This window comes from Lissotriton vulgaris, chromosome 1_1, assembly GCF_964263255.1.
Source record: "Lissotriton vulgaris chromosome 1_1, aLisVul1.2, whole genome shotgun sequence".
In the NCBI taxonomy this organism is placed as follows: Eukaryota; Metazoa; Chordata; class Amphibia; order Caudata; family Salamandridae; genus Lissotriton; species Lissotriton vulgaris.
The window spans coordinates 317,314,846-317,330,361 of NC_141685.1; the positions used below are offsets into that span (position 1 = coordinate 317,314,846).

At 43.0% G+C, this 15,516-nt stretch overlaps 1 protein-coding gene across 1 annotated transcript in view; it reads left to right on the forward strand.

Moving 5' to 3' along the window:
• LOC147747113 (vitamin D3 hydroxylase-associated protein-like) overlaps positions 1 to 15,516 on the forward strand; it is a 639,379-nt gene that overhangs the window by 519,378 nt on the left and 104,485 nt on the right. The window contains exons 8-9 of the mRNA XM_086952364.1: positions 12,530 to 12,655; positions 14,278 to 14,375. Coding sequence (XP_086808490.1) covers positions 12,530 to 12,655; positions 14,278 to 14,375 — 224 coding nt within the window. The remainder of the gene's footprint in view (positions 1 to 12,529; positions 12,656 to 14,277; positions 14,376 to 15,516) is intronic.

Sequence of the window (15,516 nt, forward strand, 5' to 3'; positions counted from 1 at the left end):
ATGTCGGCTATGACACCAAGACTCCTTGCTGAATCAACTGGGTAGGGACAGGATCCTAACATATCAGGCCACCATGAATGGGTCCAAGTGGGTTGATGATTACCAAACATTAGAACTATTGTTTTGTCCCCGTTTAATTGAATAAAGTTATTTTTCATCCATATTGCCACCGACTTCATGCAGTTGTTGAAATTGGCAGCTGAGGCCTCTATGTCTTCGGTAATAGACACGATTAATTGCATGTCATCTGCATAGGATATTACCTCCAACCCAAAGGATCTGACCAGTTTTGCCAATGAGGAGACATATGTGTGCAAAAATTGAATACATTTTACACATGAGCAATGGTTCTCATCTTGACACTGCAGATGGTACTCATGCCCTTGCTGTTGATTCCAATGCACTTGAAATGGGTACTGTTTATAAAAGAGTGTATTGATATAACTCTGATCATTATTAACTTATCATGGTGTTCGCCTGTGTGTGAGTGATAAGTGTGACATATGAGTTGGGGTAAGTGTTACATGGGTGTGGAACAGAAATGTCATGAGATAGAGGAGTAGTTAGGATTGCCCCAGATCAGGCAGGCCACAGAGCACTTCAGGGTGCATCCAGGGGTTGAGATAGAGGCAAGATAATGGGTCCATCACCCAGGAGAGCTGTTCTGCCTGATTTTGGGAGTCTGTCTCCTCTTGTCCTGCCATTTTTTCAGACTCCCCACCACATGGTGTACCTAAACACCCAAAGCATTGATAGAGACTGCCAACTACTGCCACAGGTCTTCTCTGTTGAGGGTGTATGGAGTCAGACTATGCAGGTCCCTAAAAAGACCTACAAAAATAGATAGCATAGTCTGTCTCCTCTGTAAAGTACCTCTTCCTCTTGAGTGAGGTAGGCTGCATTCTGGAGGTCGAAACTATAGCCGGATATCATGAAAATCATGCATTCTAAGGGAAGGTGGAAGAACCTAAGGTACATACTAAATTTACATATTTGTTGGATTGATGTAAGGTGTGTATGATTTACATCGGATTAATGCAGCTTATCTATTTTTTCCATTCTGATTTACCATTGTGGTGCTGTGTCTCTGCATCCACTATGGAGATCTACACCTACAGCATAGTTTAGAAATCCGCTCACAAAAGTTACTTGCAGTAGCTACACTTTTGTAATTTCTATTGTAAAAGCCTCCTTCCCTGCATATGGGTGTCTGGGGGGAACAGCCTTTACGACGCGGCTGTTACACCGTGTGCCGTTACAACGCGTTTTTTTCAATGCAAGTCGTTACCACGACTCGCGCTGAAGGGCGCTGCAGGACAAGGAATTTTTTAATTTACTATCCAACACCTTCCCTACTGTACGTAGGCTGGTGTTGGAATAGTAAATTAAAAAATTCCTAAGTCCGCACCCCCTCCAACGCAAGTCGTGGTAGCGACTTGCGTTGAAGAAACCGCGTTGTAACGGCACGCGGTGGAAAAGCACGCGTTGGAAAGCTGTACAACCGGTGTCTGGAGACTTGTAAAGCCTACGACTAGGCATAGATTTTCACTTGGAATTGGTGAATGTGATCCAGGTGGAAAGGTCTTCCCATGTATAAATCTGCTTGTGCGAAGATATCTCCATGAAGATTTCACTAGATGAACTGGGTCCATGGAGTATCACCTCTCTGGGTGCAATCTGGACTGTGACAAATTAAGGAGCAGGCAGACATATATGTCACACTGCACCACAGCAGGTGTGAAAAAGCATATCCCGTGCTGTTGTTGTTATTTGCACTCTAGTAGTTATGTACCCGATTAATGTAGGGAGAAAGGACCTGCAAGACTATATGAATTGCTCTAAGTATAAGTGGGAAACTCCAAAATCAGTCCAACTAACTTATTGGTGGAATTGCACGGCAGCCAATAAAGGACTAACATAATGATCTCCATTTGTGGAGGAGTGTGGCTCAATGGTTAGAGCGGCAGACCCAGATGTAGAGCTCTGGCCCGGGACCAGGGTTCAATTCCTGCATCAGCAGGTCTTGGGCTCAATTTCCTCGGACCTGACAATTCTCACCTCGTGCCTATTCTAATCATGGGCCCCACGCTTCAACTCTGGGCAATAGCTTGCTTAACCTCCACACCGGCCCCAACAGCGCTGGGATGCTTGGCTTCACCCTGGGGGTGCCCAGGAGTGGACACTTCACAGGGAAAGCCAGGATGGGTTCCTCAGCGGTATGAGTAATAGCGCCAGGAAACCGCTTGGTGACAGTGCGCTCTACAAATACCTTGACATATACATTTACATTTACATTTGCACATCCTGGACACAAAACAAAGTATGTCCTTGTGATGTTTAGTTGATAAGTAACGTATTGCTCTGGTAAAACTATTTTTATGACTAGGATTGGGGCCGATAGAGATAAAGGGTTAAACATTAAACAGGAAGATGCAAAAATAGCTAGCCTAGATGAATAGACCGAGAGATACCAACCCGGAGAAGGCAAGCATTGGCTATAAAGATTAGATAGATGGGTAGAGGAATGATGGCTAGTTGAAAGGAAGGATGTATATATAAAGTGAATGTATAGAGTGGATGGGTTCATTGGGTAAAGGTATGTGAATGAATAGAGTTGTTGTACGGTGCAGAAGCATTAATGGACATTATGGATAAGGTAGATGGGTACAGTGGCTGGTTGGATTAGGTTAAAAGATTGTATGGTTTGAATAGGTGGATTGAGTTGGTTGGACTAGGTGGATCAATTAAGTAGGCGTATGAACCAAATGGGTTGGAGGGTGGATGTATTAGTATCAATGTATTCATGATCGAGTATTTGAAAACATTTTCCTATGTATAATAAAAATAAATGTTTAACATTGCATAGAAAGTTTGATCTGTAAAGTGACTTAAAAAAGAAAACAGCAGCAACAGTGAACAACGTTAAAATTCCTCATATAAAAACATTGTAAACTTTGATTCTTTCATTCATTTGCCCGTGTTACTCTGAGCAAGGCTGATTGAAAACTATTAAGGGGCAAAAAAGTGCAAAGTGTTTGTATTGCAACATTTATAACATCTTAAAACTAGTCAATTGTTGCCTTGCTTGTTTGTTAGCAGCATTATGCACTTAAGAGAGAAAGAGAGTCGTAAGTGTTGTCTCCTCTGGGACTTGCAATCATTTTGCTCTCCGGAGGAAATCTACAGAGTTAGATGAGTTAAAAGGCAAGGATAGAGCAAGTGCTTGTGGTACGGTGTGCCAGACTACCAAGGCCAGACTGACTTTGCCTATGTCCCTCTGGATATTCAACAAGTGCTAAGAGAGGAAAGGAAAGAATGATTTCATAACGCTGAGGCTGGACCATTCTCAAGCCTGTCGGTACTACATGTAGTACTGCATAGTGTTGATGATGGCACTGTGTACTTATCTACACTGTGAAATAATTGCAAATGGCATCTTGCCCAGTGCCAGTTATTATAAAATAACTATCTCTAGCTTTATATGCTAAAGAGCATACAGTACTTTCACAAAAGTGAAACTGAAAATTAGCAAGCAGTGCGAGAGGTGATGATTTTGGGATCCTCCCTAACCTAGGGAGAGAACCAAGCAGATGGCTTAAAAATAAAAAGCACTTCTTGTTGAATGATTTGGTGGTGGTCCCATCCTCTTAGGACCACCCCAGGCACAGTTATTGGCAAAAAAACAATCCCAACCAAAAGCCCTGCAAAGCATTATGGGATGAGATTAGCAGTGGGCAGTGAATATTATACTATCCAACATCAAAATAATTTTACAAAGAGCTGCAGTTCAACTAGTCGTTACTAGATGTCCCTCACGAGTCAAATGCAAATGCTTGATAAAAGGGTTTCAATGCTTTTGTATTTGACTCGTGAGGGACATCTAGTAACGACTAGTGGAACTGCAGCTTGATGTAAGAATAATTTCAGTGCTTTTGCATTTGACTAGTGAGGGACATCTAGTAACGACTAGTTGAACTGCAGCTCTTTGTAGAATATTTTGATATTGGATACTATAATATTCACTGCCCATTGCTAATCTCATCCCATATGCTTTTCAGGGCCTTTGGTTGGAATTGTTTTTTTGCCAATAAATGCTGCTTGGGGTGGTCCTAAGAGGATAGAACCACCACTGAAGTTCAACAAGGTGTGCTTTTTGTTTATGCTCTTTGTGTTCAAGGCATCTGCTTGGTCATGCCCTTAGGTTAGGGGGGACTCCAAAATCATCGCCTCTCTCATTGCATAATGTTTTCATTGAAAAAGTTTACTTTTGTGAATTGGTTATATGCTTTTTAGCAAGTAAAATTGCTTTATCAAAGCATCTGAGGATGTTGTTGATTTAGCTGCTACTTACATGCAATTTGCGGAGTGCGAATTAGTACAAACTACGTTAGAGTATCGTAGTACTATGCCCAGGGTTAGTTGGTACATTGAGAAGTGCGGATCAAAATGGTGAATGCATTGAAAGGAATACAATGGATGGATTTGATCGTTGCACTGGAGTCACAACATGGATTGAAGAATGTATGGATGGAAACATAGAATTAAGGGTGGCCAATATGGGTGTAGAGGGCTAGATCCATGCCACTTATTTAGGATAATACTCAACAATATTAATTAGATATGTCTAGATGATAATATGGTCATGTATGTTATGTGGCTATCCTGGAACTATATTGAAGCAGTTGAATGAATCATCACATTGTTTCAATATATTAGACAGATTGGATAATTAGATCAGATAGATTAATTGGTTGGCTTAGATATTTGATTTGATATAATGTGCATAGTCCAGATATAAAAATAGAATATTTGTGTGATCTTTTTATATGGAAAGACTAAGGAGGTAAGATACTTTTATTTATATATCACACATCTTCAATCCTCAAAGAGGCGTACTATACAAATACATTTATGTAGCACACATCTGTGAGATTTTTTGCCTCTAACCACTGAATTAAACTTCCCACGAGGACATGTACAGTGACTAGACGAGCTTGCCGAAGAGTTCACTTCAAAATGAGATGATTGCCCTTTTTTGGATTATTGATTAGGATGGATGGATGAACGTGAGTAGGAAGGATAGAGTAAATGGAATTATTGATTTGAATGGATAGATGGATTGTTGAATGGGCCATTTAGATTAATTGATTGGTTGGATTTACTGGCGGATTTGATTATATGAGAAATTGGCTACATGATATAGAACTCATGGACAGCTGAATAGCTTCAGTTGGTAAATACATTCAATAGAATAGCTTGATTAAACGGAAATACAGGAAGTTTAAATGGAACCGCTTAAATGCACTAGATTGATGAATTAGGTACATTAGAAAGATTTACCATTTTAGTTGAACAGATTTTACTAAAAAGATAGATATTGTAGATAACCTAGATACATTGGATAGCCATGAAAACTGATGGATAATGAGAACAGTAAGAAGCTATGTTAATATAATTCCCTCTATGATGACTACTGTGTCTGGCACAAACAAACTTCCAGTCATAATCAATGAGGCAATGGATAAAAAAGGTTGGTTCCAAATGCAGCATTGAACCTGGGAAAGTCATTGACCTAATAGATGGAATGATGGGTGTTAAAACTGGGGGTCACTAGTTGGCAGAGGTAGGTACCTTTGACCAAATAGGGACCCTTGCTTCTAGTCAGGGTATGGAGGGATACACACTTTAGATAACCCCTACTCATCGCCTTGGTAGCTTGGCACGAGCAGACGGGCTTATAGCAAAGGCAATGTGTAAAGAATTTGTATCAACACTCACAGTAACACAGTGAAAACACCTCAAATGGACACCTCCACAGTTTAGAAAAATAAAGTATCTTTATTTAAAGTACAAAAGACCAAAATGACAAATATCCAACATACAGATACTCAGTAGAATGTCTTTAAAAAGGTTGTTGCAAAAATATGCTTGAAGATGATAAATGCAACACTTTAGTCTCAAAGTACCTGGGATGTGTAATGCAAAGCAAAGAAAAGGGGCGCAGAAAAGGCGATGCGTCGATTCTTCCTGCACTCCAGTTCTGATGCGTCAAGATGGCGCCTTGATGCGTTGCGACTATCGGGTGCAATGCGACAAAATGACATCTCTGTTGCGATATGACAATGTGGAGGTGATGCGTGCATGCTCAACAGCTGTGCGGCGATCTCAGTGGTTTTCTGAGCCACGACAGGTCCTGTGACATGCTTCTCCGGTGATGCAACGACACCCTCGGTGACAACGACACGCTTTTATGATGTTGCAGTGTCGATCAGCGGCGGCACGCTTCCTCAGCGATGCGACAACCCTGTGACACGCTTCTCCGGTGAGGCGACGGCACCCTCTGTGGCGGCGGCACACTTCTCCAGTGAAGCGACGGTGAACAGCAGTAGCGGCGACAAGGTTCCTCGATGATGCGGCAGCATCACACTTCTCTCTCATTGCGTTACGCTTTCTGCGCCCACCAGAAGAAAGGCCTCACACATAGTTACAGGCCCTCCTGGAAGACTGGAACACCCAGCAAGGAAGTTCAGGGAAGCTGAGGGTGACGTCCTTTTCTGCCTGGGACTTCAGAAACAGGAGGCCAGCTTTTCCCAGGCCCTTGGAGGCTTCTGTTCAGTTGAACACAGCACTCAGCAAAGTCCTTCTTCAAGCAGGGGGGGACATAGCATGCAGCAAAGTCCCTTGGTCCTCTCCTCAGTAGAAACAGCAAACTGCAGGCCAGCCCTAGACACACTTGGGCAGTACTTTTCCTCAGTCTCTTCAGCTGATCTTTGTTGGCTGGGATTCCTCTTGATCGGGAAGTAGTCTAACTTTCAGGGGTTTCAGCTCTAGTATTTATACCCCAAAAGTACTTATTCTCTATGTGTGAGAGGTCCTGGACCCTGTTCAAACAAGTTCTGGGGTACTCTGCCAGTGCACATCTTCTTCCTTTGTGAGTGTGGGCTAGAGCTATCAGACACACCACAGGGGGTGGAGCCAGCATTGTGAAAGGCAGACACAGCCCTATTCAGGCCCAAGTGCTACTCCTCCCACCACTCCAAATGCAGATAGGTCTATTCAGCCTACTGCTGACTCCACAGACTCCTGGAGTCACCCCAGCCCCTGTCACTCTCAAACCAGACAGTCAATCCACAAACAGGCAGAGGCACACATAAAGGGCCACTTTCTAAAAGTGCTTTTTTCAAACACAGAATTTAAAAACCATCAGTCCTAAAAGATGTGTTATTAAATTCAGGGATACCAGACTCCAATTTTCCATTTTGCTCCTATGGGAAGATATGCAGGTAAATGGGTTACACAGCATTCCCCATTCTGTCCTATGGGCAAGAGAGCCTTTCATTAGTGAAAAACGAAATTGGTAGTATTTCACAATCAGGACATGTTACCCACACTGGTACATGTCCTACCTTTCACATACACTGCACCCTGCCCAGAGAGGTACGGTGAGCCTACCATAGGGGTACCCAATGTGTAAGAAATGGGATGGGTCAGGCCCGGCAAGTGGGTACACTGGCCAGGTCAACATGGCAGTTAACAAACTGCGCACAGGCACCGTGGTGGCAGGCCTGAGACCTCTTTTTAGGTCTACTCATGTGGATGGCACAATCAGTGCTGCAAGTCCACTAGTAGCATTTGAATTACCAGCCCTGGCACACTCAGTGCACTTCACTAGGGACCTACTGGTAAAAATAAAACATACCAATCATGGATAACCAATCATAATAACAATTTACACAGGAAGCACTTGCACCTTGGCACTCACCAGCAGTGGCAAAGTCCCCAAAGCATCTATACCAGCAAAAAAGATTTCCACCGCAGTGTCAAAAATAGACAATGGTAGAGTAAAAACCACCCTAAGGATGCCAGGTCTAACAATGCGACAATAGAATTAAAGGATGAGTTTCTTGGATGCATTATGTTTAGTTATGGTTTGTATTGTTTAATAGATTGGCAGGATTTATTAGATGGGTAAATTGTACTGATTGAATGAGCAGATAGAACAGATCATAGGAGTAGATAGTATGTTTGACTAGCTTGATTAGCTCTCTAGATTGAAATCCTTTTATGGGTACCTGGGTATATTGGACAGATTGTGCAAGTAAATGAATGATGGAATGATAAATTGGGTTGATTAACTGTTCAGTAAATGGAAGAATTTGTGATGCACTTTCTGGATCGAAAATATTTTTGACAGATTGATGGTTTGAGATTCGGTATATCCGTGAATTGACTGGATGACCCGATTACATTGGTAGAGGGGTGATATTAGAATGTATGGATAGATTGCGTGACTAGTACCCACCCACCCACGCTGCCGGCCACACCCTCGACCCCATCTTCTCTGCAAGCCCCCACGTCTCCCTCAACCACACCACCGCACTCCACTGGACCGACCATCGCTGCATCCACTTCACCTTCAGGAAGCCCACCACGCAATACCGCACCCAACAGATACCCTGCCGCTGCTGGAGCAAAATCACCAAAGACCAGCTAAGCAGAAGCCTGCAACCAGAGCCCACCCTCCGACCCCACCGCGCCGACACTGCCACCCGCAACCTCAGACAGTAGATCTACGACTGCACCAACACCCTTGTCCGCTCAAGAAACCCTCCAGCAGTTACACCAGCAAGAAACCCAGCTGGTTCACCGAAGACCTCCAGGCCTCCAAAGGAACATGCCGAAAACTGGAGAAGAAATGGCTCCGCGAACTAACACCGGACAGCTATGCAGCCCACAAGAACGCCACCCGCAGACATCATCACCTCATCAGATCCGCCAAAAGGACCTCATTAAAAGACCGCCTAGACAACAACGCACACAACACCATAGTGCTCTTCAACATCATGAAAGAACTCTCCAACACCAGCTCCTACACCAATTACATCCCTCCTTCGCAAGACTGTGCGACTCGCTGGCCACCTTCTTCCACTGCAAGATCGCCAACTTCAACGACAGCTTAAACATCACGACCGCCCCGACAACCACTGAGACCTCCGCCACCACGACCACTTGCTCTCCTGGACCAACATCAACAATGACGACACCAGCAAGATCATGAACACCATCCACTCCAGATCACCCTCAGACCCATGCCCACACCACATCTTCTACAAAGCCAGCACAGCCATCTCACCTCATCTCCGGAAAGTAATCAACATCTCCTTCGAGCCAGCAACCTTCTCGGAAAGCTGGAAGCATGCCGAGATCAACGCCTTACTCATGAAACCCAAGGCGGACCCCAAGGACCTCAAGAACTTCCGGCCCATCTCCCTGCTCCCATTCCCGGTGAAGGTCATCGAGAAAACCCTCAACAAACAACTGACCCGCTACCTCGAGGAGAACGATTCAGAAAAGGGGGTGGTGATGAACAGAGTGTCTGAATTAAGCAGACCACTCTTACCCAGTCCAAAGATCAGGGCTTGATCCATCACCGTTATTTATCTCACTGCCCCATCCCAGCTCAGAACCTGGCTATATGCAAATCAGTCTGTCCCTGGCCCTCGAGGAGAACAGCATGTTGGACCCGCATTCCGCAGCAACCACAGCACCGAAACTGCCCTCATCGCAGCCACCGATGACATCAGGACCATGCTAAACAACGGAGATACAGAGGCCCTCATCCTCCTGGACCTTTCAGCTGCCTTTGACACGGTCTTCCACTGCACACTACAATCACACCTCCACAACGCCAGGATCTAAGAGAAGGCCCTGGACTGGACCACATCCTTCCTCTCCGGCAGAACACAGAGCCTCCGCCTCTCCCCTTCTGCTCCGATGCCACCGAGATCATCTGCGGCGTACCCCAGGGCTCATCCCTCAGCCCAATACTGTTCAACATCTACATGGCACCCCTCGCCTGCGTCGCCCGACAGCACAACCTCAACATCATCTCCTATGCCAATGATACCCAGCTGATCCTCTTTCTTTCAGCCAAGACCCCCACAACGCCAAAACCAACCTCCACAAAGGAATGAAGGCTGTCACTGAATGGATGAGGAACAGCTGACTGAAGCTGAACTCGGACAAGACGGAGGTCCTCCTCCTTGGACCCACCCGTTCAGCCTGGGACGATTCCTGCTGGCTAACCGCAATGCGAACAGCCCCAGCACCCACTGACCACGCACGCAACCTAGGGGTCATCCTCAACTCGACCCTCTCCATGACTAAGCAGGTCAACGCCGTCTCCTCCTCCTGCTTCAACACCCTCCGTATGCTCCACAGGATCTACAAATGGATCCCCACAGATACGAGAAGAACGGTCACCCAGGCACTCGTCAGCAGCAGGTTGAACTATGGAAACGCACTCTAAGCAGGAGCTTCGGCCAAACTCCTAAGACGGCTGTAACGCATCCAGAACGCCTCTGCACGTCTGATCCTCGAGATCCCCTGCCATAGCCACATCACCCCTTACCTGAGAGACCTGCACTGGCTCCCCATCAACAAGAGGATAACCTTCTAGCTCCTCACCCACAGACAAAGCACTCCACAACACCTGGCCGGTATACCTCAACAGGCGTCTCAGCTTCTACTCCCCCACCCGCCAGCTCCGCCTAACTCGCCCTCGCCGTAGTCCCCCACATCCAAAGATCGACCTCCGGCGGCAGATCTTTCACCCACCTCACCGCCAAGACCTGGAACACTCTCCCCACCCACCTATGGCAGACCCAAGACCTACTGACCTACAGAAGACTCCTCAAGACCTGGCTCTTCAAGCAGTAGCAGCACCCCCTCTCCCCCAGTGCCTTGAGACCATCACGGGTAAGTAGTGCACTTTACAAATTATATGATTGATTGATTGATTGATAAAATGAATACATTGAACAGCCCCATTAGGCAGATAGCAGTAGTAAATGATTAGGCAAATTAATTTTTTTTTACATAAATTAAAATAAATCAACAAATAGAAGACAGAAAACTAGCTGAGTAGATAGGATAACACTACATAGCATACTCACTGAGTGATGATAATTTAATACATGGTTTTAATCCTCCTTGTAATACCATGAACTCGAATAAAAAAGCTTCATGAAGATTGGGTGGTGAGCACAGCTCTGAACCTTTCACAGCTGCCTTGTTTGTCAATGTATTTACTCCTGGAATTACTTTGGGCTCACAGAAAACAAAAGTAGAGAGCGATTCAGGAGGTACACTTCAAGATATTGTGACTACAGAAATCATAGTGGGTTGATGGAACAGCCTTTTAGATGAAGCAATATAGGTATTCTCAAAGTACAATGAGGTACATGGAATGGGGTAGCCACTGGTGTTTGATTGTGATAGGAGATTAAAAAAGAGTGTACTGCAAATTATTATCTAAAGAAATAGCACATTGTTTTGGAAATTGCAATTGATATGCATCACTATTGTTATGATTCCTATTGTAATTAAACCACATTCAGTGTTCTGTTCATATGAGTCATCAAAATTGAAGCTGTGAAGAAATTCAGTCTCAAACAGATCTAGCGTGTGGAGAATAAACAAGGGAAAGACAGAGACCAAATTTCAAACAGATCTAGCTTGGGGGGCATAAACAGGAGAAATACAAAGACCAGGATCTTTCATGTAGAGTTGGTAAAGTTGTGGTAGGATAAGGGTTAGGAAGCAATAGAACAAATGTCCACTAAGGAGCCTATCATTCAGAAAGCATTCCGAACAATTCTGTTTCGAAATGGTTTCCAACCAAATTGGATTTGGGGAGTCTGACTGACTGATTATGATGGTTCTGAACACCGTTCGGTCGGACTCCCTTTGACTTCAGTGGGAGTCTGTGTTCCGACTGACAAAACTGGCTCCCATTGAAGAAATGGATACTTGCGGAAAATCGTGCACCCTGTGGTAGGCACCCCATGCTGCCTGCCAAACTGTAAATGCTTGGAAAGGGGAGATTCAGGGGGTACCACCACAGGCCCCATTCCGAGACCCTTTGGGGAATGGGGGCCAGCTATGGGCCCCCAAATTCAGATTCTGACAGCTGATCCATGTTGGAACACATTCCAAAATCCTACTTCGTAATCACTCGGTCAGAAACGTGGTCCGTAGACCTCTACAATTCAGCTCCGACTGACTAGTTTACTCCGATTACCATTCAGAACCAAGTCGGAAAGTCTGAGCAGTCTCCAACCATCGTAATCGGTCGTTCAGAAATGTGTCAGAGTCGGTCGTAAAGGCGGGTTCTGAATCGGATTTGGATAACCAAATGCCTTTCAGAACTTTTTCGACCATCATTATCGGCTCCATAGTTGGAATACACTGGTAAGAACTGAAGAGCATTTGCTGAAAACTTCAGCCACTACATGTTATTGTGATAATGTTGTGAGGGTGGAAGCTGGATTGTTTTTTGGATTCCATTTTTTTTTAGCATTTTAGTGAGTTTTAAACATTTAACATTTTAAGATGCAGCAGAGCTCTGCCATGAAAGTTTAAATAATATGCCATTTTTAATTGCTATGTAGTCATCAACTACGTATCCATTACATTCATGTTATTCTGATAGAGGCCACTTTAAAAAAAATACTTCTTGTCATTTCAGGTTTTCTCCAGATCAGCACCTCTTAGGATTGGTTATTATGATACAACTAGCTATTTCCCATCAACCCCCAGCATGAGAAGAGTTGTCCATGAAACTAAAAAGATCCTTGAAGAAGCAGGACACACAGTAAGTCTTGGTGATGGTCTTAACCTAATTTGCTACAGTGAACTGATCAATACAGTTTTCATTGTAGTTCATCTGATGAATGACAAATTGTAGTAAGTGGGCATCACTGTAAGGATTTTTTTAAGTTGTCCCAGGTGGTTGGTGTAGTTAGCTAGCCAAATATCACTGTTATGTGGAATACTGGGCCATTTCCTGTCACTTGAAAGCCTGCAATATCAAACTTGGTCCCATCCGGACAGTGCATAGGTTTTTTCCCTCATTATGGTGTTACATGCATTACCATGATATGTTGAGCCCCTTTTCTATTTTTATGGGCGAGGGGTCTAAAGTATTAAACATATAGCTCGGAAGTTCTCAGAGTTAATGCATGAACTTTAGAAAAAAATTTATTTTTAAAGTTCATTCATTAACTTAGAGAAATTTCAAGGTATATGTTTCAACTCAAGACACCCTGCACACCCCCAAAAAAATTCACTCAATTATGATATGCCCTGTGGTGTTAAATTTAAGCCATACACAAAGGTGTTATGGAGATTTTCTAGCGAAATATTTAATCTGAGTTGAGTTTCTCTAAGTTCCAGTTATACTAACCATTGTCTGTAGCTTTTTATATAAGGTTAATGTAACCTACAGAAAAAGCTAGATAAATTGGCCAGTGTCAATAAAGAAAAATGGCAGAATTTTATTTTTTTGTAATTACATATAAATAGGTATTTATACTCTGGTAAGGAACAGTAGACCATTTACAGACATAAATGTAAGAATGCGTACTTGTAATTCGGTCTATATCGGTAGGGTATTAAATTGGGGGCACGTGAGAACCACAGTTGTGCTTTTATTCTGTTAATCATTGAGCCTATGCATGAATTAGAATAAAAAACGAGGGAGGAATAAGAGATTGTGTGGACAAATGCAGAGGAAGTCTGTGAGAACATTGTGGTCTTTCTAGTGTCTGGAAAGTTGGTGGTGTTATCGCTATATGGCAGAGACTGCTCTTGCTAGATCACCACAAGAGTGCAGCTGCACCTGCGCATGGGTGTAGGAGAAAATATCTCTGACAGAAACAGACGCTCTGGTGCATGTATGTAACTGTGCAGCTATAGCTTATGTCAATTGACTAAGATGTAGGGACTACCATGTGTGCGACAACTGGAAGCAAGACTTGGAATCTACATGGGAATGGTAGGCTGGAGAAATGAACATAAATGAAACAGAACAGTGAAGATACAATTTTATGAATATCAATAGACCACAAAATATTGCCTTTGAAAATACCTGAAAATATCCATGGCTTTTTGGACAGTTTGTTTAGCAATGTTGGCAGAAAAGTGCACCATCCTATCAATTTGTGTAGGGATAGGTGAACCAGCAACATTCCTGATGAAGGTCAAGCTTGCTTGGCATATGCTGAAACTGCTGGAATATTTCCCTCTTCAATACCAATAGCTTCTTAGTGAATGACCTTGAAGAATCTGCTGTAAACTGCATGATTTCCCTGTACTTTTGTACATAGTGCTTGGGAAAGAATCCCTCAAATTAATGTTTTTGCGTATATAAAGTTTGGAAACAGGTGGATTGGAGAGAAAGCTGCTTTTGAGACATTGCTTCTCTTCTCCACACAGCTTATACCCTTTACACTACCTCAACTGGACTGGAGCCCAATGAAAATGTTTGGATGGTTATTTTTTGCTGATGGTGGATCTACATTCTTGGAAAAGTTGTAAGTACTAAAAAGCTCATTTGGTAATATTTGTAAAGAATGCATTGAGTGCAAACAGTGAGGAAGAGCACATCTATAACTGTATCAGAGAGTGATAGTGCCCTTTTGAAACAGGCGGGGCAATGGGGTCAGTTCTAACTATGCTATGTCAATTTATGATAATTTTGAAACATGTTTGCTATAAAAAAAATCACACAAGAAGTCTTATTCTTGATGAGTAGCATGCATCCATTTTTTTGCATACCCGTTTTCCTCCATTCTCCTTCATCTACTAGTGACCTGGCTAAATGAGCAAGAGAGTACCTTACTATGATTGATTACTCAGTAGAGTTGAATAGACTTGAGGTTAGATGGCATTGTGTTAATGTAAGTTAATAGATATTGATGCTAATACTAAGGTTCGCTGCTTAGAATCAGTATCAGAACTGGGTTGGTACTGTCTTATAACACTCACAAAAGTGTTGGGACTGGTATCCAAATTCATACTACCCACTTCTCTCCAAGAGGTGGCGCATGGATTGTAGATCATGTCCTGGAATTTTCTAGGAATTACAAGAGCCATTGTAAAATCTTATAAGCAATTGAAGTGAAGATTTTTAAAGTTTAGTCTGTGTTGACCTTTCCTAAAAAAATGGGATTCCATGATCGGTGGAAATCTCAATCCTTTCAATAAGCTTATTGGTTGAGATTGGGGATCTCACCTTATTTTAGAACACAAAATAGATTCATAAAAAGATCGCATTTATTGATGGACTGCTGAGGAGCTATTTAGGTACTCTTCATGTATGATTTTTTTATTGACTTTAACTTTTTTATCAGGATAATGATAAATTGGCCATTTTAGTAAAACAAGATCAGCCTAAATCATGTCATGTCACTGTCTCCTTCAATGTGCCTATTAAATGTATTTACCTGCATGTATATTTGTTCATGTTTTATTGACACTCAAAACAAAAGGACAGATGCAATCTCCATGCAAACATTTTAGGTCAATAGCAAGAGTATTGAGTAAAGTGAAGTTTTGTTCTAGGAGGATAATATGTATAGAGTTCTAAAAGGGATGGATTTGTGTCAGATTTTTATAAAATGCACCTAAAAATGATGAATCTAAATGAAATTCCTTTAAGTAGTCAATGGGTTT